Source organism: Lycium ferocissimum, chromosome 4, assembly GCF_029784015.1.
Source record: "Lycium ferocissimum isolate CSIRO_LF1 chromosome 4, AGI_CSIRO_Lferr_CH_V1, whole genome shotgun sequence".
Lineage (NCBI taxonomy): Eukaryota > Viridiplantae > Streptophyta > Magnoliopsida > Solanales > Solanaceae > Lycium > Lycium ferocissimum.
Window position 1 is genome coordinate 34645373 of NC_081345.1, and position 24365 is coordinate 34669737.

Here is a 24365-nt window from a genome sequence, read left to right on the forward strand (position 1 = left end):
AGAACGTCGATTTGATGCGTTAGTTTTCCAACCGTCAGGTCCAACCGAAAATAGCTTATTTTTATCCATACTGTAGAACCAAACCAAACAAGAAAAACCGAATTGATAAATTACAGTTCGGTATATACATTAGAAAAACCAAAGGAAGTACCAAACCGGAGTTCTTAAAAGCTGAACTGGTGTACTATCGTCTACCCTGAGTAAACAATCCTTTGGTTATTACTAAATGCATCTACAATCCATCCAATATTTTAATCCCTGCATAACTAGTAAGTGAACCAAACGATCCCTGGGTAAAATCTTCATGATTGAATTAATCTATTTACTTTTGCAGTGATAATACTCTTCTTTTGCGTCTCTTTCTTGGTCGTTTTTATTTATTGATATGTGACTTTTAGCTGTAATTAATCAAAAATAATGATTAAGGATGACTTAAATTGAGTTTTGCATATATTTGTTGGTCTTCTGTTTTTATTCCCCGCATTAGGGAGGTGTGCAATTTGAGTTTCACGTGCTCATTGGGTTTTCTCTTTTTTCTATTGATTTTTCATTCATTAGTCATTGGTGAGGATTCATATAACCGACCTCAACTTGTTTGGGATTGCGGCATAGTTTTTGTTGTATCCTGGAAAGTTAAGTAGAAAATTCGCTTTGGATTTTGTCCTCGGAGTAGTCGTATTTAATGTTGTGGTTTATCCTCAACTAATTGTTTATAAATTTTATCCTCTTATTTCTTTCTGCCTTTTTTTCTTTTCATTGTATTGTTCAATGAATAATTACCTCCAATATACATTTAACACTATTTATGACTTGCTAGAATTTGGGATATTGTTTAACTAGAACTTACGGCGTAATTAATTCCAATAATTTGGTTTCACGTTCCTGCTAACATAACTTTTGTTATTGAACTAGTGATACTTTTGGTAATTGCTTACAAAGCTAATGTAAACTTTCGCTTTGATAACGTCAAATTGAGCATCTATCACATTGTTAGTTGTAGAATTAAGTGACCTGTAAAACCATAAAATATCTTCTATATTACTTCGTTTGTATCATGTTAACTTCAGTTGATCCTTGTTTCTCCTAAAATTGATAGATTTAAGTCTGTGAGATCTCATTCATCATGTGAAATAAATCTTTGCTACTTGTTTCTCGTTAGACATGTTTTCTTTCTGTTTGAACCTTATCTTACAAGCTTCACTTTATTATTTTTCTTGCCTAATGGAGCTCCCAACTTTATTTAGAAATTCACTGATGGGAGTTGCAACTGTGCGAGATAACTACTTTGACTAGCATCGTCTTGAAGGAAAGAAAGTTTTTACTCAGTGTTTAACGATTCTTTGACGATGGGGTCGAACATTTCTTCTACTTGAGATATCTCAAACAAGAGGAAAAACTGTCATAGTAACATACACATGACGCGAAAGAGTGATAACTACGCGGGGAAAGTGCCAAATGATTCAACTGTCCATGCAGCTAACGATGCTGGAAACCTGAATAGTCATGCTGGGAATGAAAATTATAAATGGAAAAGAATTCAGAAGAACAATGCTAATGCAAGCAATTTTGACTTGAAAAACTTGGATTTCTCACAGATTGATGATGAGTTAGATGATGATCCCTTGAATAAACAGCTTCCTAGTGCTGTTGATGTGATTTTATCATCGAAATCAGCAGATACCAATCAGGAAATACTCGTTTCAAAGGACCTGGGTAGAAGTAAGAGCCCACTTTCACAGCAGGAATGTGGGATTGCACAGGGATCCCATATCAGTCGAGCTCGTTTGAATTGTACCCCGCAATCAAATGAGGCAGTGGGTTCCGCTGGCAAAATTGCTGGGATAAAAAGTTTGGGAAGTGCCTCAGTTTCTCATACTGGGAATAATAATCTTAAGAGTAGATATCAGAAAAAGAATGTTCAGCCAGCATCTGGAAGTCAGACCTCAAATAATATAACGGAAGAGCCACCGGCTGCTAAATATCAACCTCCTATATCGTCTTCATTGAATGTGGTAATAAATGCAGGTCATAATATAGAAAATATAAAAGCTTTACCAGGTGTTCCGGAGGAGGACTGCAAGAATGCTACTGCTTCAAAGTTGATGATTCATGGAGATAAAGCCCGAGGCCAAACATTTTGTGGTCTTCAAAATGATTTCAGAAGCCTTTGTCGGGCAGTGAGTGAGGCCCATAGGACACAACTAGCTGTTGAAGCTATTGAGATGAGTAAGGGCTATCCTGTTGCTGAGTTTGAGAAACTTCTTCATTCTGCCTCTCCAGTTATATGTCCTTCCGTTAACATCCGTACTTGTCAGGGTTGCGTCCATGGTTTAGGTGCACCTCTATGCAGGCATGAGATACCCAATATCTCTTTAGGGAACTTCTGGCAGTGGTATGAGAAAAATGGGAGTTATGGTTTAGAAGTAAAAGCAGAGGAACATAAGAGATGTAAACAACATGGTTTTGATCGTCTTAAGTTTAGTGCATACTTTGTTCCATATTTGTCAGCCATTCAGCTCTTCAAGGATAATGGAACTCTGGGGTCCATAGATGTGGTGGACTCTGGGAAAAATAAAATATCTGAGAGTTCACCCAGCGTAGACTTTCACACAATATTTTCTACAGTTATACCTAAACCTCGTATTGAGGACTCAAGCTCTTTGCCGAGAAGGAAGGTTGTCTCCGACTCCGGGTCATCTTCAAAGTACAGCGATACCGAATTGCATCATCCACCAGTTGAATATAAGTTGTCTGATGATAATGTGGAGCTTCTGTTTGAATTTTTCGAACGGGATCAGCCCCAAAGTCGTAAACATTTGTTTGAAAAGTAAGTGGCACATAAGTTATTTCTTATCGTTTTAGTTCTATTGTTTGTTAGCAATACGAGTACTTTTCGACTTTTTGTGGTAAAATTAATTGCAAATGGGTCAAAACTAAACTTTTACCCGAGAGGTCCTCCTATAATCGGTATTGTTTATTACTAATCTTTTGTAACTTTGGGAAAATATGAACCAGTATTCTAAGGCAAAAATTTGCAGGAAATAATTTGAATAGATCTTTGTAAAAACATATAAAACCTTTATTTAGATAAAGGGGAAGGGAAATGATGTTCAGCCCATATGCTTTGCAACATTGACAGGACTTGAACGAGGTTGTTGATAGTCATCTGAATATGCATATCTGAAAGTTGACAGAGGTTATTTTGTAATGCTAAAAGAATTTGTTGATTATTGTTTCGGGCTGAATGCAATATAGGTCATAGAGGCAGGAGCGGAGTATGTTGTCTGTATCATCAGACTCTCAATTTATATTGCATCTGAGAAGTATGTTATATTTAAGTATCAGATTTGTATTTGGATTCTGGCACATGATTTATTCTACCAAGATTTCCCCTAACCTCTAGAATAAAGAATTTATGAGCAGAGAATTCCTAGTTTTATTGATATCCAATATGATTTTGGTATTGCCAAAATGTGTTTCTTGGGCTTACAACAACTACTATATTGTAGGATTCGGGAACTTATTGCTGGTCGTGGGCCTTCAAGTGGTGGAGTGTATGGAGATCCATCAATCTTACAGTCCGCACGCTTACCTGAACTGCACCCTCATTCGTGGTTAGTATGGAAAGGCTTCTGATATGATTGTATTTATTTTTGTGAATATGTGAAGCACAATCCAGGCTTGCGTCCTTTCTTGAGAAAAAGGAAATATGGGGAAAGACAGTGTTTAGGAAGGCGAGCGCCTTACGCCTTTTGGCGTGAGGTGAGGCGTGGCGAGCCTTCATCATCATTAACAGCCAAGGCGTGGCGTTTTTGGAAAGGCAAAGTTGAAGCAAGAAAGGCGAGCATGGCGAGCTGTGGCGAATGGAGAGCATGGCGACAAAAAAAAAAAAAAAAGCATGTGTAACTTAAACAAAACGGAAAAAAGACAACAAAAGATTAATTTTTACCTAGGGTTTCACTTTCAGTTGTCTCGCCTTCCATATGACTTACTATTAACTATCTAGTTGGAAACTTTTAGACTTTAGTATCAACTATCAACTATCTACTTTTAGTTTTTCAATTGAAATATTTGCTAGTAGTTTGTTGAGTATTTGAGTTTTTGGGTATTTATATATGCATATTTAATATTTTAATTTTTTGTGTTAATTCTCGCCTCACTTCTAAAAGGCGCTCACCATGGCACGCCTCGCCATGAGGCGTGAGGCGAGCCCTTGTCGCCACGCCTCGCCTCTCACCATCCTAAACACTGGGGAAAGAAGTACGCGAAAGTATAATCGTCTTCAAGTTCTAGAGCACAATTCTCTGTAGATCTAATGGTAACTTTGTATTTGCAGGTTTTCTGTTGCATGGTACCCCATTTATAGGATACCAAACGGCAACTTCCGTGCTGCTTTCTTGACTTATCATTCACTTGGCCATTATGTTAACAGAGGCCACGCACTTGGTGCTCATCGTTTGGATACCTGCATAGTTTCCCCAGTTGTGGGTCTCCAAAGCTACAATGCTCAGGTTCGGTAACTGCTGCAACACCCCTTTGAAGTATTTTGGAAAGTTTATTGTATAACATAAGATACATAATGGCTATGTCTATGCATAATCAAAATTGTCGATGTACTAAAGTTTGCATTTACACTGCTTTTTCTAACTATGACAAATTTGCTTCCGAGAAAAATAACACATTTAGAAATAGCCCTGCTAGTATAAATAAACATTGTCCATGACTTATAATGGTTGATTTCTGTTATTCCAGGGTATCTTTCGCATTTGCAAATGAAAATTAATTCCTCTTTTTTCACAATAACAATTAGAATCATTATGCTTAGAATGATACTTATTAGAAATAAAAATTATAATAAAATACTGAATCTTGGGTGTACAATGTACATAGAACTCACAAAATACTTGGGGAATTACTGCTGAGACAGAACTTCCACAGCTGTGACAGATTCTCCTTTGAATTCACGCACAAGAAGTCTCTCAAGTTCTGCAAGAAAAGTAACATATTTGCTATATTTAACTGATGGAAAGTCAAGCATTTGCTGGCTTAGATCAAGCAACTGCAACTTTAGAACTAAAACTATATATACCAACTCACCCTCAGTATACAAGCCACTCGGGGATCTTAGTAGCTCAGTTGGTTGGCTATCTGAACTTTCAACTAGTTGGTGAGGTTCGATTCCCCACCTTGTAATCACCTCCCCCGTTTCCCCTTCCCCTACCCCCGTATAATAAAAAAAAATAAAGAATTTAACTCGCCACTGCATTCAGCCAAGTCTTTTGCATTTTGCTTCTGTATGCATTTAAGTTCACAATTAATACTGTTTGTATAAGGACTAAATTACCTAGCTATTTCTTCAATGCCTTTCTGGTTCTCTAACATGTACATTGGTATCCTGTCATTCATAATGATGATATTGCATGTTTTCTTTTTTATGAATGGTTAAACTAGGGTGAATGCTGGTTTCAGCCAAGGCACTCCACCAACCACCTGAAAGAAGTGACCTTGGATTCGGATCCACCTTCAGTTTTACGAGATCGACTAAAGACACTAGAGCAGACTGCATCTCTTATGTCACGAGCTAAGAAAACGAATGGTACAGAAACACTCGTGAACAAGCACTCTGATTACGAGTTTTTCCTGTCCAGGCGCCGTGTTCGATTACCTTGATCTATCTCGTTTCTCAACCATATACAGTTCTCATCAAAGGTTTTGTTGTGTGTTTCCAGCTTATCTGAGTCCAACTATGAGAGGCTTACATCCATTTTGATACTTTTTAATTTTCTGGTTTGGAGATTCTTGTATTGCATTGAAACTAGGTACAACCCTTTTCTGGATTAAAATAGTGTCGGCTTGTCTGGCTCATCTGGTGCTTGTTTAGTTTCTTAGATAGCTGATAATTTTAGCTTTAGGGTGTGTTCGGTATGGAGGAAAGCTTTTTCATTTTCCATGTTCGGTGGGTCAAAATTTTCGGAAAACATTTTTCCTAGAAAAACAAAGTTCCTTAAAATATAAGGAAAATGACTTCCCTAGTGGAAATAGTGGTCTTCCCCATTAGTTGGGTTTTCCCCACTCTCCAACACACCTCATCTTGACCCCTCACCCCGTAGGGCTTCATGCCCACTATCCCACACCCCTACTCCCACCACCCATAGTATTTGTCTAAATTATATATAAATGTTAGGATAATATTTTTCACTTACTTACCGAACACAAGGAAACAAATAAGAGACCCAACTTATTTTTCTGGAAAACATTTTCCTTTGTGTATTACCGAACGCACCCTAAAAGTTTTGTTATTTATCTGTGTAATTGATACACTTCTCTGCTTTTTGGAATCAGTGATTCCGAATCACATCCTGCAGCTAATACCTACATGTTACACGAATCTTTTATTTACTGACATACATGATATAGATGTAGGTACTTTATAGGCCTCAAGGGATTGGCCTAATAGTCAAAGAGTTTGATGACGTTGAGAACCAAGGTTTGAATCAGAGACGATATTGAGGGAATTTTTCCCATCTGCTTAATTTTGATGAGCAAATTACTTTGTTCACTGTGCTAATGGAAGATTGTAGGTAACCAGTTATAATTAATTAAAGTAGACGCAAGTTGGTCCGTACATCATAATTATAAAAATTAAAATTAAAAAGAAGAAGAATCTAGAAGTAGGGACTTTAATCTTTGAAATACTCCAAATGGGGCAATGCCTATGAAGCTCCGGCAGAACTGGAAGGCCTGCCAGATAGTATGCCCATGGGTGCAGAATACTTCGAAGAAGTGCGGCCTGAATTGGATACTTGTGACTTGGCTTAATAATGAATAAGGGGAAGCCCTTTGAGCTATCTCTGTCAGCGGGTTAGGTTATGGTTAGCCTTATAAAGCTCGCTAAGCCTTGCTTTCTTCTGTCCTTCACTTATTAAGTGAAAAATGTCGACATTCTATAAGCGATTTGATCGAGTTTACGAAGCTAAAAAATTAATAAAATATTAAATTATTTCAGTTACCCGGATGATGGTCATTAATTTGTTGCCATCACTAACTTGTTTCTGTTTACCTTGATATATTTCTAAGGAACTCTTAACACTATCGATACAATTTAACTAGCTATAATTTACCTATGGTTGTAGGTTAATTTAACTTGATGGTATAAAAAAATCAATAGTCAATATACAAAAGTAAACTCGTATTTCACCCACAAGTACAGTTCATTCACCTCTATTTTCTGTCTATGATGTTTTTAAGTACTTACTAAATAAATCAAGATACATGGTTCATGAACTTAATTCATATAGGGCAAACTACATAAATGACAAAGATTTGGGCTTAACTCAAGCCACATAGCATATGTTTCACTAATTACATTTTATAGCAACAATCAGGATCCATGCGCGTGTATACCAATTCTTATTCGTATACAATAATTTTTTTTTCTTCTGTTTTTCACTGTATTCATGAAAAATGATTATATGTATTCATAATTTGACTTGTTGTATTTATAAATACAGTGAGTAACAAATGAATACATAAAAACATACATACACAAAAAATTAACAAAATCATATTTTCTGGTATTGTATACAACAAATTCAAGGCATACAACATAGATACACCAAAAAATTAACATTGTATACAACATATGTACACCAAAAAATTAATGAATACACTCAAATATTGAATACAAGAAAATAAAATTGACTGTATTCATTTGTATACACTTCAAAATTCACTGTATTAATTTGTATACAACAAGAGATCTTTGAAAAAGGCGAAAAATATTGTATACTAGTGTATCACTATATGTATACACAGATCTGGAAAAATTTCCGGTCAGATCTGAAAAATTCTGGTATCTCTACGACAAATACAAGCGAAAAAAACGTTGTATACAAGGTAAATGCAATAAAAAGCGAAAAAAACATTATATACAAGGTATATATAAAAGGAGAGTAGTCTAGCTTAATATTAAGACAAGTGGCGTAATATGAACAAGCCACTTGACAACAAATTCTATTTGCATTAATTATTAAAGAAGTTATTAATTGTAGTTCAAAATATTACCTAATTTAATAATCTACTACTACTACTAATAATAATAATAATAATAATAATAATAATAATAATAATAATAATGAACTCACGTAATATACTTATACGATATTATCAACACATAGTAGTAGAAATTGTTAATAATAATAACGAAAATAATAATGAACTCACCTCATATACTCATACGATATTATCGACACATAGTAGTAGAGTTGTTATAATAATATATATATATATATATATATATATATATATATATATATATATATATAAGGAGAGTAGTCTAGCTTAATATTAAGCCAAATGGCGTAATATGAACGAGCCACTTGGCAATAAATTCTATTTGCATTAATTATTAAAGAAGTTATTAATTGTAGTTCAAAATATTACCTAATTTAATAATCTACTACTACTAATAATAATAATTAATAATAATAATAATAATGAACTCACGTAATATACTTATACGATATTATCAACACATAGTAGTAGTAATTGTTAATAATAATAACGAAAATAATAATGAACTCACCTCATATACTCATACGATATTATCAACACATAGTAGTAGAGTTGTTATAATAATAATAATAATAATAATAATAATAATAATAATAATAATAATAATAATAATAATAAAATATTTGAATTAAAAGGTAAAACATGTGCAATTCAAATATCATCATATAAGGAATATTAGAAATTTTTTTCCCGTAGATTGGGTTATCTTTGTAATGAATTTATAATACAATAAAAATTTAAAATTGATTATACCCCCTAAAATTTAGGTAACTGATTATAAATTCTAAAATGTTTAATTCAAATTCTGAATTTAAAGTAGTTAGCCATATATTTCTATGGAAAAATGGTTAAAAAATTATCTCCTTTTTCGGCTTTATATTTTTATATTTTGCATTCTCTCTTATTAATTTGCTATATCTTATTTAAATAAATAATAAAAAACAATCACTAATTAGAAAAAACAACCGATGCCTTATATGAGTCCAAAAAATCTTCCCCAATAAGTTACATATTATCAAATCATAAAATTAGGAGAGATTTAAGGAGAACTTCATTAAGAAAGATTTGAGTGAAAGTTACAAAAATGATGAAGAGGGCACATAAATAAGGTATGAAATAATAGAATATCAATCAATAATGATACATAATTATGGTATATATATTTCTGTGCAAATTACTAAGCAAAAAAAGGGTGATAAATTTTTGGAGTTGTTCTATTTATGCCATCAACCAACTCTCCAAACATCCTCCTTGCTTTTGCTTTTCATTGCTTAAAATTTTCAATGTTTATAATCTGTATTACATGTGTAGTTTCTTGATTTTAAGTTGTTTTGCATAATTATGATATAAAGGTAATTGACTTTCTTGATCTTTTTCCTTTTTATCCTTTCAACACCAGATTTTGGTAGAGTAGGAGATCAAGCATGTTGATGAGAAGTTTTTTATCAAGCATGTTGTGAGAAGTTTTCTCTAGGACATCACTAATTCAAAATAAGAGCTAATGGAGGTTGAACGCTGCATTCACAACGTATGTTTGGAACAAGAAAATTATTTGTCGCTAAGTTGATAGTTGGTAAGTTGGTGAATGCTTGATTTGGATACAAAAGTTTATACTTTCTTTGTCCCAATTTATATATACTTTTCGCTTCCCAACATTCAAACTGCATGAATTTTGATCATCATCTTGAGATATTTTTTTTTACCAAATTGATATGATAAAAGTTATAACTTATTTTTCATGTAGTTTTCAAATAAAATATTAATTTGCTCCATAGATGTGTTGTGCTCTATATTATTTGTTTTTCATATAAAGAGTTCTTATTTCAACTAAATAATATTATTACAATTGTTAAGAAATTTAGTTGCTATAAATAAGTAGAAAAAGAGTATAAAAGAAGCCGAACCTAAGCAAAAGACCTTAATTTTCTCTAAAGAGATCTTGACAGAATGAAGAAAACAAAAGATATGCAGAGCTTCAAATCAACATGTAATTTGATCAGTATTTCTTCATCCAGTTTCTCACTTCAGAAGCTTTTATATATGAATTCTTTTGACAAATTCTTTTAGCATTTTGGTCAATTCTAATTAAGTTCTTTAGAGAATATGAATTGCATTTTTTTCAGGTATTACTGAAGGAGAAAACTTCTTCAACTTTAATCCTTAATATAGATCATATGTTAAAGGTCTGAATTATTCACAGTTAGTTTCATTCCTTTAAATGTCTCTACCTTTTGCGTCTGGAATGATATTTTAAAAATCATTGTTCCTTTCATGATATTGAAGGTAAATTATTTTCTGATTTTTGCATGGCGTATCCTATTATTATCTTCTCTCGATTAGTTTAAGGCGAAGTTATATTGCATAAATTTATTAATTTATACATGTCAGTGATAATTTCTTAATTGTATTAAAGAAATAAGATGATAATTTTGTATGATTAGTTTCATTTGATACCAGTGGCGCATCGCGGGGGTACGAAAAAAAAGACAAAATCAAGAGTCAAGTGAATCAAACATATTTTTTTTTATTTCATCTTTTTATTTAGGAACATCGATTCAAAAAGATTATTAAGAGGAAACCCAATTTATATGTTAATTGTTTTCTCAAATAGATTCTTTGGTAAATACGACATGATTTAATAAAGAAGTATAAGAGGATGATGTTATTTATTGAGAAAACGATTAAAAAAAAAAGAGAACGAGAATGCGTTATTGTTCATACTCCACTCAAATGTTTGCCTTAGTACTTTTAACAGATAAACTCTCAGAATATAAACTTTATTAGCATTTGAAATAAAAGATATTTTAAATTATATTATAATAAAAACTATGTAACGGAAGACTTAATAAATAGAACCAAAATTAAAAATATTGAATATAAAGAAATTCAAGTACCACACAATATTTTTAAGAATATAAATTTAATTTGTCATGTGTAACTCTAACACATAGCATTCGTGAGTTCTTTTGCTTTCCAAATCATATTAAGAAGTTAGTTACTTAACTAATAGTTAAGTCAGACAAATCTTTTAATTTATCATGATGTGATTTTTTAAATGTTATAGATAAAAAATTAATCAAGATTTTATAATGAACAGGGTTAATCATCACAAGATCTAGATGTTGTTAAATTAATACATATAAGCTAATGTGTTCAAATAAGAAAAATTATAATTAAATGTTGCACAAATTTATTAATTATATATGTCAATAATAATTTTTTTTTATTGTATCAAAGAAATCAAATGATAATTTTGTATGATTAGTTTCATTTGATACCCTCTGCGCATCACGCGAATACGAATACTAGTATATTTATAATATGAATCTAGACATAGACTATTAATGGAAATATAATAATTACTGTACATTTTCCAAATTTGGAGATTTTCTGATAGACACATATGTATATATAAATACCAACTCTCTGTTCTAAATCACAATCACTTTGAGAAGAAAAAAATGTTTCTAATAGAAGGAAGCGTAAGTTTTGCTAAGAAGGTGATGGTGATTTTTGTGCTTATGGTCATTCTGGCTATGCTGGAAGGTGCTTATGGAGGGGTGCCAACCTGTTGCAGATGGAACCCTGATTGCTGTGAAGCCTCTCTTCAACAAGGATTACCAAGGCCATAGGCATTGCAAAAATGGAATTTATTCAATCGAAAAACACATAGGTCTTCTTGTTTTTCTTAATAGAACTATATGGACATGGATCTTTTTGTTCTGAATAGAACAAATATGAAATAAATAAACCTTTTATTATGTACTTTTTGCTGTTTGAGTGTTTCTCTGTCTTATATTAAAATAGATAAAAAGTACTTTCTCCTGATCTATGAACACGCACACACACATGAATTTGTTCAAGTTTAAGGAGGAGCTTAATACAACAACTATGCGTCAATTTCAAATAAAGTTGAGGTTAACTATATCAATCCTCACTGATTATGTGGTTTGATGTACAGTCAGACCTCTCTATAACGTCATTCGCGTACAACAGCACCTCTCTATAACAGCTAAGATTTTTCGGAACCGATCTTTTATGTTATATTTTACTTCTCTATAACAACATTTTACTTATAACAGCAACGGCCAACTTTATGACAGTGCGCTCTTTGTAAAATTACCCCCATATAACATTTATCGCTTTTCGGGTAATATAGTAGTTAATTATCTTTATAAAAAATAGAATATATATGGTTACCAATAATAAGTGTATAGATTTTGATCAAATAGTTAATTTGATACTTTAATATACTATATTTATGACGAATATTACATATGAATACATATTTGTAATCTAAGAGTATCATTGTCTTCTATAACTTTATTTAATATACATATGAATATCATTGTTTTATTACAATAAATAAAAGAGCTTCATGGAAAAATATTTAATTTGATATTTTAATATACTATATTTCTGTAGATTTAAAATGTCTACATTCAGTTATGAATTTATTGAAATTGTATTAACTTTCTTAACTGTTTAGTTAGTGAAGTATTCATATCTTTGAGATTTAAATTTTAAATAATTTGTTATTTTTTACAACATCAAAAATAAAAAGCAAAGGTTTTATGCATCTTTTTGGCCTATAACAGCCACATATTATTTTAATGGCAAATGCTGTTATAGGTGTATAACAGTAACTCTCTATAACAGCCAAAAAATTTCGGACCCAACGGTGCTGTTATAGAGGGGTTTGACTGTATATTACGCTAATGTATTAAACAACATAAATATAAAAAGTACTGAAAGTTCTTTGAACATTTCAACCCAAAGAACGATTTCCCTTAGTGTTAAATTTCGGGTTAAAAATAACCCCACCCACCCCCCCCCCCCTCCCCGCCTCACCTCCCCTTTCCTTTCCACCTATAGGCCCCCAGTTGCTCTTTACGGTTAAGAGTGACCTTCCTTTTAACGAATTTATAAAATGGCATATGTGGAGCTTTAATTAAATAAGTGATACTAATTTATTGATCCATATGGTGTTATACCTAACCTATAAATAATTCGACCCATTCAAATTTATTAGTTCGGAATTATTGGGTTGGATTTCTAAGTATCTACCATTGGGTTGAACCTTGATCTGGAATCGATTAAAACTTGTTGCATCAGTTTTGAACCAAAAATCGTAGCTTCAAACGAAGAAGACATTATTATCTTTTAAATCCATTCATTCCCAAAATGCGAAATATCGAAGAAATTGGGTATGAACAAATGGTTTTTAGTTGTTTTGGGGGTAAACTGAATGGTGGGGTTATTTATGGCTGACCATGTAAATCAATACATCAGTGCCACCTATTTAATTAAAGCATATATGCGTCATCTCATAACTCCGTTGCCATCTCATAATTCCGTAAAAAGAAGGGCATTTTTAATCCGAAAATTAATATTGAGGGCAATTGCGGTCTAATGGATGGAAGGAGAGGCATTTTTAACCAGAAAATTAGCGTTAACGGCAATAATGGTCCAATAGATGAAAAGGAGCACAAATTCAAATCATTTTCAATACGTTAGAATTACCTTTGACCAGCGCACAAATTTAAATCATTTTCGACACGTTAGAATTTACCTTTGACCTTTTACAGTATAATAATTAATGCAGATTTTGTCAATCTTCTGAGATTTTCTAATGGATACATGTGCAATAGCATATATAAATACCCGCTCTCAATTACTTGAGAAGAAAAAAAGTTTCTAATGGAAGGAAGCATGAGTTTTGCTAAGAAGGTGATGCTGATTTTTTTGCTTATGGTTATTCTGGCTATGCTGGATGGTGCTTATGGAGGGGTGCCAACTTGTTGCAGATGGAACCCTGACTGCTGTGAAGCCTCTCTTCAACAAGGATTCCCGAGGCCATAGCCTTTGGCAAACGGAATTCTTTTCAATCAAAAACACCTAGATCTTCCTGTTCTTAATAGAACTATAGTGGTGTTTTCGATTCTGAATAGAACAAAATATATATGAAATAAATAAAACTTTTGTTACTTTTATTGCTGCTTATTAAAACAGATAAAGCATCTTCCGCTCTGTATGAACGTACACACAGACACACACACACACACAGGCATACTGCACACGTATATAATTTCTGCTTTTATCGTCAAGTGCTCAACGATAGGCGGAGACGAATTCAGGATTTTAACTCTGTGGGCTCAATTTTCAGATTTTAGCATTGAACCTATTATATTTTTAAAGTTATGGGTTCATATCTACTATGTATTACAATTTGAGTAATTTTTTACACATACATTTATGGTCTGCATCGAAAGTTAGGGTTCAATGAGTCCAATAGAAACTAGAAATAAATGAGGCGGAATCAGTAGCTAGAGATAATTGATTTGTACACAAACCAGAATTCCTAAGAACTAGTTTTCTCCAATTCATTCACATTAATAGGCTTGTCGACAAGACACAGTTTTTGTTCCAAAAACAAATCCTACGTCAACTGATATTAAAAGGACGTAAAATTTCGATATTCTTAACTAAAAGTCTCAAGTTTGAGTAGTAAGACTAACGAAAGGTCGAGTTTGAGTACAGAGAATCGAAACCTTTTGTTAGAACCAGTGAATTTCAGACGACTTCCGATACCGACATTGCTTGTGACTGATATGATATAGCTAGATGGAGTTGAAATTGAAAACAAGGACATCAAGCTTGAATACTTGGAAGAGGCCATCGAATTGGATATTCAGAATTTATAGAGTCAAACCACTCGAAAACAGGTGGCAGCCAGAGTTTCTGTTCTAAAACAAGCCCCCTCTCGCTTCAACCTAAAGTATACGGTCCCTTCTTTTCCTGGAAAATGTTCGAAAAAACCTGCTACAAAACTACCTTCTCCTAGAAAATGTTCGAGAAAACTACCGAAGCTATGATGATGAGTGTCAATTTCTCAAAGCATTAGATGATATCATATACTATTTTCTCGCGATGTTTGTTGCTGCAGTTAAGTTCTTTTTTGCCGATTTTTACTAGATAACTTGGGTCGTCCATTTTGGACGAGTTGTAAAATTTTCGAGTCCGGAGCCTAAATGGCATAAATTTGCCACAAAAAAACCAAAATGGTATGCCTTTTTTTTTTCAAACCAAAATGGGTATTTCGTTGGATAACCAACGAAATACCCGCATCTCTGTTCATGCCCGAATTATTTCGATCAAATTTTTTTTTTTTTTTTAATTTTGGTGCATTTCGTGAAATGCTGAACGAAATGGCATTAAAATTTTTTTTTTTTTTAATTTCGTTTTTGTTAGCCAAATTGTTAGCCAAATAAAAAAAAAATATATATATATGCTTCAAGGAAAGTACGCCCCCTCGTGACTTTTAGTTGTGTTCAACTAAAAAAGTCTACGGAGGGAGCTTACTTTAGTTGTGTTTAAGTAAAAGTCTGCCGGAGGGGGACTTTTAGTTGTGTTTAAGTAAAAGTCTATGCCGGAGAAGCGGACTTTTAGTTATTCATACGGAACCATACATATTGCGGACAAACTATAAGATTTTATTATAGCCAACCAAACCAAACACGTAATGTTGATAACCAAATTCATATCAACTTTTCAACATTATTATTATTAAAATTGTACTTTCGGTTCTACACGTAATGGGCATAAAAGTTTGCCCATTAAATTTTGCTTATAAGGCAAACTTTTGTTATACCTTAAGGAAAACTTACGCGTGAGGCATCTTTATATATATGTTTTATGGGGCACACTTTTAGCTGGCATTACTAAAAGTTTGTTGTGAACTTGAAAAGTTAAAAAAAAAGATATATATGCTTGGGGAAAGTTTAAGCAAAAGAAAAATCAGGGGGCGGACTTTTAGTTATGTTCAACTAAAACATATTGCGGACAAACTATATATATATATTTCATTGTAAATAGGATGAATATATATATATTTTTGTTTCTTTTGATTTAGTATCCACCTACATATAAAGATTGAAATATTGTAAAAACATGAAGTACTTTTAGTTGAACACAACTAAAACACAACTAAATCTGCCGGAGTTGAACACAACTAAAAGTCTTGTTTCATTGAGTAAGTACTTTCCCTCAAGCATATATATATTTTTTTTTTAACTTTTCAAGGGAAACTTTTAGTAATGCCTTAGCTAAAAGTGTGTCCCATAAAACATAACTAAAAGTATGCCCCATAAGCGCGTAAGTTTTCCTTAAGGTATAACAAAAGTTTGCCTTATAAGGAAAATTTAATGGGCAAACTTTTATGCCCATTACGTGTAGAAACCGAGTACAATTTTAATAATAATAATGTTGAAAAGTTGATATGAATTTGGTTATCAACATTACGTGTTTGGTTTGGTTGGCTATAATAAAATCTTATAGTTTATGTCCGCAATATGTATGGTTATCGTATGAATAACTAAAAGTCTGCCCCTCCGGCGACTTTTACTTAAACACAACTAAAAGTCCGCCCCTCCCGTACTTTTATTTAAACACAACTAAAAGTCCCCCCCCTCCCGCGACTTTTAGTTGAACACAATTAAAAGTCTCCGGAGGGCGGACTTTTCCCCTGAAGATATATATATATATATATTTTTTTTTATTTGGCTAACAATTTGGCTAACAAAAACGAAATTAAAAAAAAAAAAAAATTTGTCCTATTTCGTTGGTAGTCCAACGAAATAGGCCAAAAATATTTTTATTTTTACTTTCGTTTTTTTTATAAACGAAATTAAAAAAAAAAAAAAAAAATTTAATGCCATTTAAATTCAAAGATTTCACGAAATGCACCAAAATTAAAAAAAAAAAAAAATTTGACTAGAAATAATTCGGGCATGAACAAGATGCGGGTATTTCGTTGGTTATCCAACGAAATACCCATTTTGGTTTGAAAAAAAAAAAATATACCATTTTGGTTTTTTTGTGGCAAATTTATGCCATTTAGGCTCCGGATTCTAAAATTTTCGCGATTTCTGAGTTAGGAATACAGTACAAGGTAAGTAATATCTTAGAGAAAATCATCAAATGCCCCCTCAACGTTTAGTCGGATTAGTTATGACGTACCCAATCTTTACGGGTGACCTATTAATTTGACGATTTTGAGGGGAATAAGACCAATTAATTTTTGAGAACTTAAACACACTTCATCGGCCAAAATCCATGATTTTTCTGAAATTGTTTTCAAGAATAATTCTGATATATAACACTTCTATATCCATTTCTTAAATTTCTTTTCGACGACTGTTTTCGAAAGGAAAAATAAAATCAAAACCTGCTCCAGCTGGGCAGCTACTATCAAGAATGCTGGTGCCCATTGTTCCTCAAAGCCTCAAACCAATTAGTTTTCAAAAAATTACGCCGATTGCCCCCTTCATAGTTCATATGGACTGGTCTTTAATTTTTGTCCCTACTTCTCATTTAATAAAAAATTGTTGGTCGAAATACCCTTATTCGCTGGTCTATGAAACCAGAGATTCGGGTTCGAACCCAGCAGAGGCAAAAAAATAAAATAAAAAATTGCAAGACAAAATTTCATAGCAAACTAAACTTGCCTATTAGGGCAAAAGTTATGCCTTAAGACACAGTATGTAGTTCCTTTTCCGGCATAGTTTTGTAATATAGCTTAATTTCTACTAATTATGCCGGAAAAGGCATACTTTACATAGAAACTATGCCTTAAGGTATAACTTTTGCTCAAATAGGCATAATTTGCTATGAAATCTTGCCTTGCGGATTCTTATTTTATACTCTGCTGGGGTCCGAATACAAAATCTCAAGATATTTTCGACCACTTAAAGTGCCTAAGGACTAAAATTAAAGAACAACAATTTGAGGGGAAAAAATTAAAGACCACCCCCAAAATAGGGCATTTGTGCGAATGACCCAATTTGGCAAATCAACACAATTGCCCTTATTCGGGGGTGGTCTTTAATTTTTTCCCCTCAAATTGCTGGTCTTTAATTTTTTTCCCTTCGCATAAAACTTCTAGATTCCGGGTTCGAAGCCCCACTCTATCAAAAAAAATTTAAAAAAATCGCAAGGCAGAGTTTGGAATTCGCAAAGCAGAGTTTGCCTGCAAAACTCTACTTAAGACAGAATTTCAGACTTTACCTTAAGGCAGAATTTGCCTCAAACTCTCCCTTATCAGGCAGAGTTTTGCCTTCAGGCATAAGACAAAACTCTACCTTAACGTAGAAATTTGCATTAAGGCAATTTTTTTTTTTTTTACTCAGCTGAAATTTTGCAAAACTCTGCCTTAAGGCCTAACTTTTAGCCGAATAGGCCTAATACGAAACTCTGGCTTGCGAAATTTTTTTTTTCGACTGAACCGGGATTCGAACCCCGAACCTCAGGTTATTAAAGACCAGTGCCTTTGAAGGGCAATCCGCTCAAAAAAATGTTTGATTAGTCCCTCTTTTTAGCCCACTGAGACTCCAAAGACTGCCGGGCAATTTGCACGATTGCCCTTATTTGGGGGTGGTTTTTGATTTTTGTCCCTCAAATTGATTGCCTTTAATTTTTTCCCTTCGCTACAAACCCCTTGGTTCCGGCTTCAAACCCCCCTCAATCAAAATTTTTTTAAAAAAAATCGCAAGATAGAGTTTGGACTCGCAAGGCAGAGTTTCAACCTTTACCTTTAGGCAGAATTTGCCTCAAACTTTACCTCATCAAGCAGAGTTTGCCTCAAACTCTACCTCATCAAGCAGAGTTTGCCGGGAAACAAACTCTCCTTATCAGGCAGAGTTTGATTGCAAACTCTACTTAAGGCAAGGTAGAGATTTGCATTAAGGCAAATAAAAAAAAAATTCTTTTTCACTCAGTTGAAATTTTGTAAAACTCTACCTTAAGGCCTAATTTTGCTACGAAACTCTGTCTTGCAATTTTTTTTTAAATTTTTTTCACTGAGTCAGAATTCGAACCTCAAACCTCATGATATTAGGCGAAAGGCAAAAATTAAAGACCACCAATTTAAGTGACAAAAATTAAAGACCAGTGCCTTTGAAGATAACTTGGGTCTTCCTAAATGGACTAGTCGTAACACTCAAGCTGCTTTGGTTAGGAATACAGTACAAGGTAAGTAATATCCTATTTGGGGGAATAAAACCAATTAACTTTTGAAAAATCAAAAGCACTTCATCGACCAAAATCCATGATTTTCCTGAAATTGTTTTCAAGAGTGATTCTGATATATAAACACTTAAATCCATTTCTCAAATTCCTTTTCGACGACTGTTTTCAAAAGGAAAAATAAAATCAAAATCTGTCTGCACCAGCTAGCAGCTACTATCAAGAATGCCAGGTGCCCATTGTACCTCAAAGGCTCAAACCAATTAGTTTTAACATTTCATACTAGCTACTTGATGAACGTGGATAAAGAACTGTCAGTATCACAATTGAACCAGAATGTATGTGTGTGTGTTTTAACTACAAACTAAAGGTGCATCAACAAGACGTTGCAAATGAAATGATCACCCAAGGGAAAACAACTAGGATAATATGGACTACCTTATTTGGGGTGGAATTACCCCTTCAATGTCTAGACTGAATGATGGTTGTTGATGCCGCAAATCAATTTGATTAATCCCACTGAGACTCCAAAGACCGCCTACCATTGATTATGTAGTTGCTTAATCACCTTAATTAATAAAACCCTTCACCCGCCCCCCTTTTCTTTGGCTCCGTCAAGAAGGCTAATACTGTATGGTAACCAAAGTACCAGCATGACTGAGGTACACCCTCTTTGGCATTCATCTTACATGATCTAAATTTAGAGTCACCTCAGCCAGAAGCTACCAATACAAAGATACTGTTTAGTCACTGGATCACTGTACAACTTGCTTTTCAGAGTCACATACAGTAACATATGGCTGTGGATCAGTAAGAAAAAAACTTAACAAGGGTGCAGAAAGCAGATATGGAAAATCACAACCCATATTAGAGAAAGACCACCCCATGCAGTAAATTATTTTGGCTAATAACTACGTCTGATATTAGACGGTTTCCTGTCAACTAAGAACCTGGCTAATGTCATTCTCCCAAAAAAAAAAAAAAAACCAGCCAATGTTACTGGGTGGCAAGTGCCAGGACAATTCATACAATATTAGATTAAAAAAAAAACTTAAGTATAGCTGGAAATTATGATCTCATTCTCAAAAAAAAAAAAAAAAAAAAAAAAAAAAAAAAAATTATAAATGGAAAAGAATTCAGAAGGATGCTAATGTAAGCAATTGTTACTTGAAAAGCTTGAATTTCTCACAGGTTGATAATGAGTTAGATGATGATTACTTGAATAAAAAGCTACCTAGTGCTGTTGATTTTATTTTATCATCAAAATCAGCAGATACAAATCAGGAAAAACTTGTTTTAAAGGACCTGAGTATAAGTAAGAGTCCGCCTTCATTGCAGGAACGTGTGATTGCACAAGGATCTCGTATCAGTCAAGCTCGTTTGAATTGTACCCCGCAATCAAATGATGCAGTGGGTCCCGCTGGCAAAATTGCTGGGATAAAAAATTTGAGAAGTGCCGCGGTTTCTCATACTGGGAATAATACTCATAAGATTAGATATCAGAAAAAGAATGTTCAGCCAGCATCTGGAATCTAATCTTAAGAGTATTGTTCCCAGTATGAGAAAAGCAAAAGGCATATCGCGCAAGTTTGTTAAGGTTTTCAGCACCAAGCACAATTAAACGCACTAATACAATAAAAATAACTATGAACCCGAACAACAATTGTATCAACAGAAGAATTCAAAAAACTTCAATTAAGCGATATATATGAAGTCAAAATCATGCCATCGAATTCAAGTATCAGCCTGGATTTTTTGTTCAAATGTATGTATGCAGTTCTAACTTTCTGGCACAGGTACAGTGATTGTTTTCTTACACTAAGTTCAAATTTTGTATTCCTACTTATTGACATATTTGTCCGTAAGTTTCTCTAACAATTAATATATCAGCTTGACAGCTATATTTAGTGCCATCCAAGCAGATCCTAGGCAATGAGGGTCATGTCTTATTGCCTTGGTACTTGCATGAAACCACTGCTTAAGCGCTGAACTAGCTTCAACGCTTGAATGAGCCTAAAGCGAGCCTTCAACAACACTAATCCCCCCCCCCACAAACCCCCAACACACAAAAAAAAAAAAAAAAAAAAAATCTCTATTATCCTTTAGGTGGATTTGGATAGGAAGCTCTGGATGCTACCTTGTTTCCACCAAACAATAGAAGATAGAAAAATAGTGATAAAAAACAAACCGAGGTAGATATAAGTAGCCTGACAACTTATCCCCCCTCTGGCCGCCCCTTCGTGCAGATAGATAACCTGGATGGTTCCAGTTAAGCATAAGCCATAAAAACAATTTTGTTCTCCAGATCAAAGGAAATAAAACCACAACGATTATGAAAAGAAACTCTGCACCTTATATAAAGCAAATGATTGGAAACTCAAGCAATCTACAAAACCATTTCTTAAAATTCCACTGTAATCTCAAGTATACGCGACTTTCAATTCTCCGACAGAATTATACAAAACACCTAATTAAACAATTATCAACATAGCAGATTTGTAAAAATTCAGAACTATGTTACATACTTTAATCAAGATCCTCCATCCTTGTTTGTCCTCCAGAACGTGGATTCGACTCCCCAGGAGTGTTACTGCTACTACTATCATTGTTGCTATTGCTTCCCCCACCTTGACTGTCGCTTGTCTCGGCATGCGATCCCAACCCCCTTAACAACCCTGGTAACGAAATCCTAACCCTTCTCTCCACGGTTCTCGGTATTAAACGATTCTCTTGATTTCCTATACCTTCTAAGCCCAAAGAAAACCAACCAGCACCAGCATTGTTATTAGTATTAGTATTCCTACTAGTATTTCCAGACCCCACTCGTGGGATTACATTGGGTATGTCGTTGTTGTTATTCCTACTAGTATTTCCGGACCCCACTCGTGAAATTACACTCTGCATGTCGTTGTTGTTATTCCTACTAGCATTTGTCTGTTGTTGTGATGTTTTCATATTCTCATAATCAGTATCATCAGTTGGCAACTCATACCGACAAACCGGGCACGAATTATGCAATTCTAACCAAGGTAATATACAATCTTTATGGTATATATGCTTACAAGGCATTTGTTTCACCAATTCATTCACTTGAAAACAATCTTTACAAACAGCACATTGTGATGAATCTGAATTCAACAATTCATCACTAACCTTAACATCAGGAAGCCCTAAAACAACTGATTTCGCTGCAGGTGGTGGGCCGGACCGGTTCGGGTCATTCTCTGCTAATTGTTGGATCAGTTGCTCCAAACCCGGCCCAAGAAAATAATCACCAAAATTACCCGGTAACCCTAACCCAAACTCATTATTGTTTTCAAAGACTAATTGAATATTTGCATCACCAACAGCAGCTCTTAAATAGTTATTAAGAAACGCAAACGGGTCGAATTCATTAGGTGATCGGCCCGAAAAAGCGACACCACCGAAGAGGGCAGAAAGGTCATTTTCGAAGGGATTGTTGTTGTTGTTGTTATGGGTAATAGGATGATGTGGAGGTGGGGCCGGGGCGGTATCGGATTGTTCTAAGAATGTGGAATTGCAATTAGGGCAACAGAGTTCGGAATTTGTTGGTAAGGTGACAGTGTGTTGACATTCGTAGCAGTAGTAATTTTGAGGTGAATTTCCGGTAACGTCAAGGTTGCCGGTTGATGACATTGTATTGTATATAGAGAAATCTTATGTGTGGGTTATGCTGTGGTGGAGGGAGGGAGGGAGAGAGATGAGAAGGACAAAAGAAAATTTATATGACCCACTTTTTTAATGTCACAATTTACAAAGAATTTGATACCTATCTTTTTTGGTTTTCCAACTCCATATCCAATTTCTTTTCAAGTATTTATGATATGTTTTTTTTAATATTACAATCCATAAAGCATTTTATATCTTTCTTTTTTTGATTTTTTTCAGTGTCCAATACATTTCTTATATATATATATATATATATATATATTTCATATATATATATATATATATATATATCAGGGGTTGTTCAGATGATAAGCACACTCCAACTCGAAGTTGTAATTTTAAAAACGGAAAAGGGCCAAATATACCCCTATTTATACTTTGAGTTCAAATATACCCCTATCGTTATAATATTGGTTTAAATACACCCTTCCTCTATGAAAGTTGTCTACCTTGGACGTCTTATCCTATGTGGCACTGGCATTTGATGAGGTGAATGCCACGTGGCATTGCCACATCATCACCCATAACTCATTTTACTCCTCCTCTTTCCACCCTTCCCCTACACAACCATTGACACCAAAAGATAGGACAGTTCCTGGATAGAGGTGATAAAGTCTAAGATTTCTGTTGCATTGATGTATGAGTTACAGTTAAGAAGTTCGGAGTCCAAATTGCATTGATGATGAGGATGCTAGACAAGTATTTGCTAATCGGTCTCAAAATCATCTCATTAATGGAGTTGATATCTCTGCTTTACACGTGGCTAGAGGATCCTACTTTCTTTGTCATCATAATAGTGATATCTACCAAGAGAAACAAAATGATGGTAGGCGCTCCAATGGCTGGTTAGATTTCTTGTTCTAAGGATTCTGAAGAAGATACAAATACAGATGTTGCAGCTTCTGATTCGATGCTAAAACAAGGAGATGATAAGACGTTTCCATGAATCCCCTAGTTTATATTCATCTTTTCACGGAGGTAATGGTGACAATGATGGTGGAGGGGTGGAAATTTTAGTGGTGGAAGAGGGAGGAGTAAAATGGGTTAGGGGCGATGAGGTGGCAATGTCACATGGCATTCACCTCATCAAATGTCAGTGCCATGTAAGATAAGATGTTCAAGGTGGACAACTTTAATGGAGAAAGGGTATATTTAAACTAATAATATAACGACAGGGGTATATTTGAACCCAGAGTATAACTAGGGGTATATTTGACCCTTTTCCAATAGTACAAGAGTATATTTGATCCTTTTCTATTTTAAAAATCATCAATGAAGCAAAAAGGGGAAGCTTCTAGGGTGAGGGGTAAAATATAAAATAAAAGGTCCATTATCCGAGAGAATCAATCACCTGCCAAATCATTCTCATGGCTCGAATACTTGATATCTATGATCTCTCCGTTTCAATTTATGTTAACCTATTTTCGTATTAGTATGTGTCAAAAAGAGTGGGCCCTTTCTAAATTTGAAAATAATTTATCTTTATGCAATGATTTATATCACATAAAATGTATGTAACTCATTTAACGCCACAAGTTTAAAAATCTTCTCTTTTTTCTTAAGCTCTGTGCCCAGTCAAA

At 33.9% G+C, this 24365-nt stretch overlaps 2 protein-coding genes across 2 annotated transcripts; one reads left to right on the forward strand and one right to left on the reverse strand.

Moving 5' to 3' along the window:
* The first annotated feature begins 1264 nt into the window (after window positions 1–1264).
* LOC132054632 (uncharacterized) lies at window positions 1265–5856 on the forward strand. Its single transcript, XM_059446607.1, has 4 exons — window positions 1265–2827; window positions 3510–3614; window positions 4337–4511; window positions 5452–5856. The coding sequence occupies exons 1-4, from the start codon at window positions 1416–1418 to the stop codon at window positions 5668–5670; spliced, it is 1911 nt and encodes a 636-aa protein (XP_059302590.1). The 5' UTR covers window positions 1265–1415; the 3' UTR covers window positions 5671–5856.
* A 15568-nt stretch (window positions 5857–21424) lies between these two features.
* Window positions 21425–22868, reverse strand: LOC132052507 (E3 ubiquitin-protein ligase RING1-like). Its single transcript, XM_059444075.1, has one exon. It carries the CDS (start codon window positions 22750–22752, stop codon window positions 21622–21624), a length of 1131 nt encoding a protein of 376 aa, XP_059300058.1. The 5' UTR covers window positions 22753–22868; the 3' UTR covers window positions 21425–21621.
* Between the last annotated feature and the right edge of the window lie 1497 nt (window positions 22869–24365).

Coding starts and splice junctions, on each gene's coding strand:
- LOC132052507 (XM_059444075.1), bottom strand. CDS start 22,752: ATGTCATCAACCGGCAACCTTGACGTTACCGGAAATTCACCTCAAAAT.
- LOC132054632 (XM_059446607.1), top strand. CDS start 1,416: ATGACGCGAAAGAGTGATAACTACGCGGGGAAAGTGCCAAATGATTCA. Junction 3,615..4,336: donor GAACTGCACCCTCATTCGTG/GTTAGTATGGAA, acceptor TTGTATTTGCAG/GTTTTCTGTTGCATGGTACC. Junction 4,512..5,451: donor TCCAAAGCTACAATGCTCAG/GTTCGGTAACTG, acceptor TGGTTAAACTAG/GGTGAATGCTGGTTTCAGCC.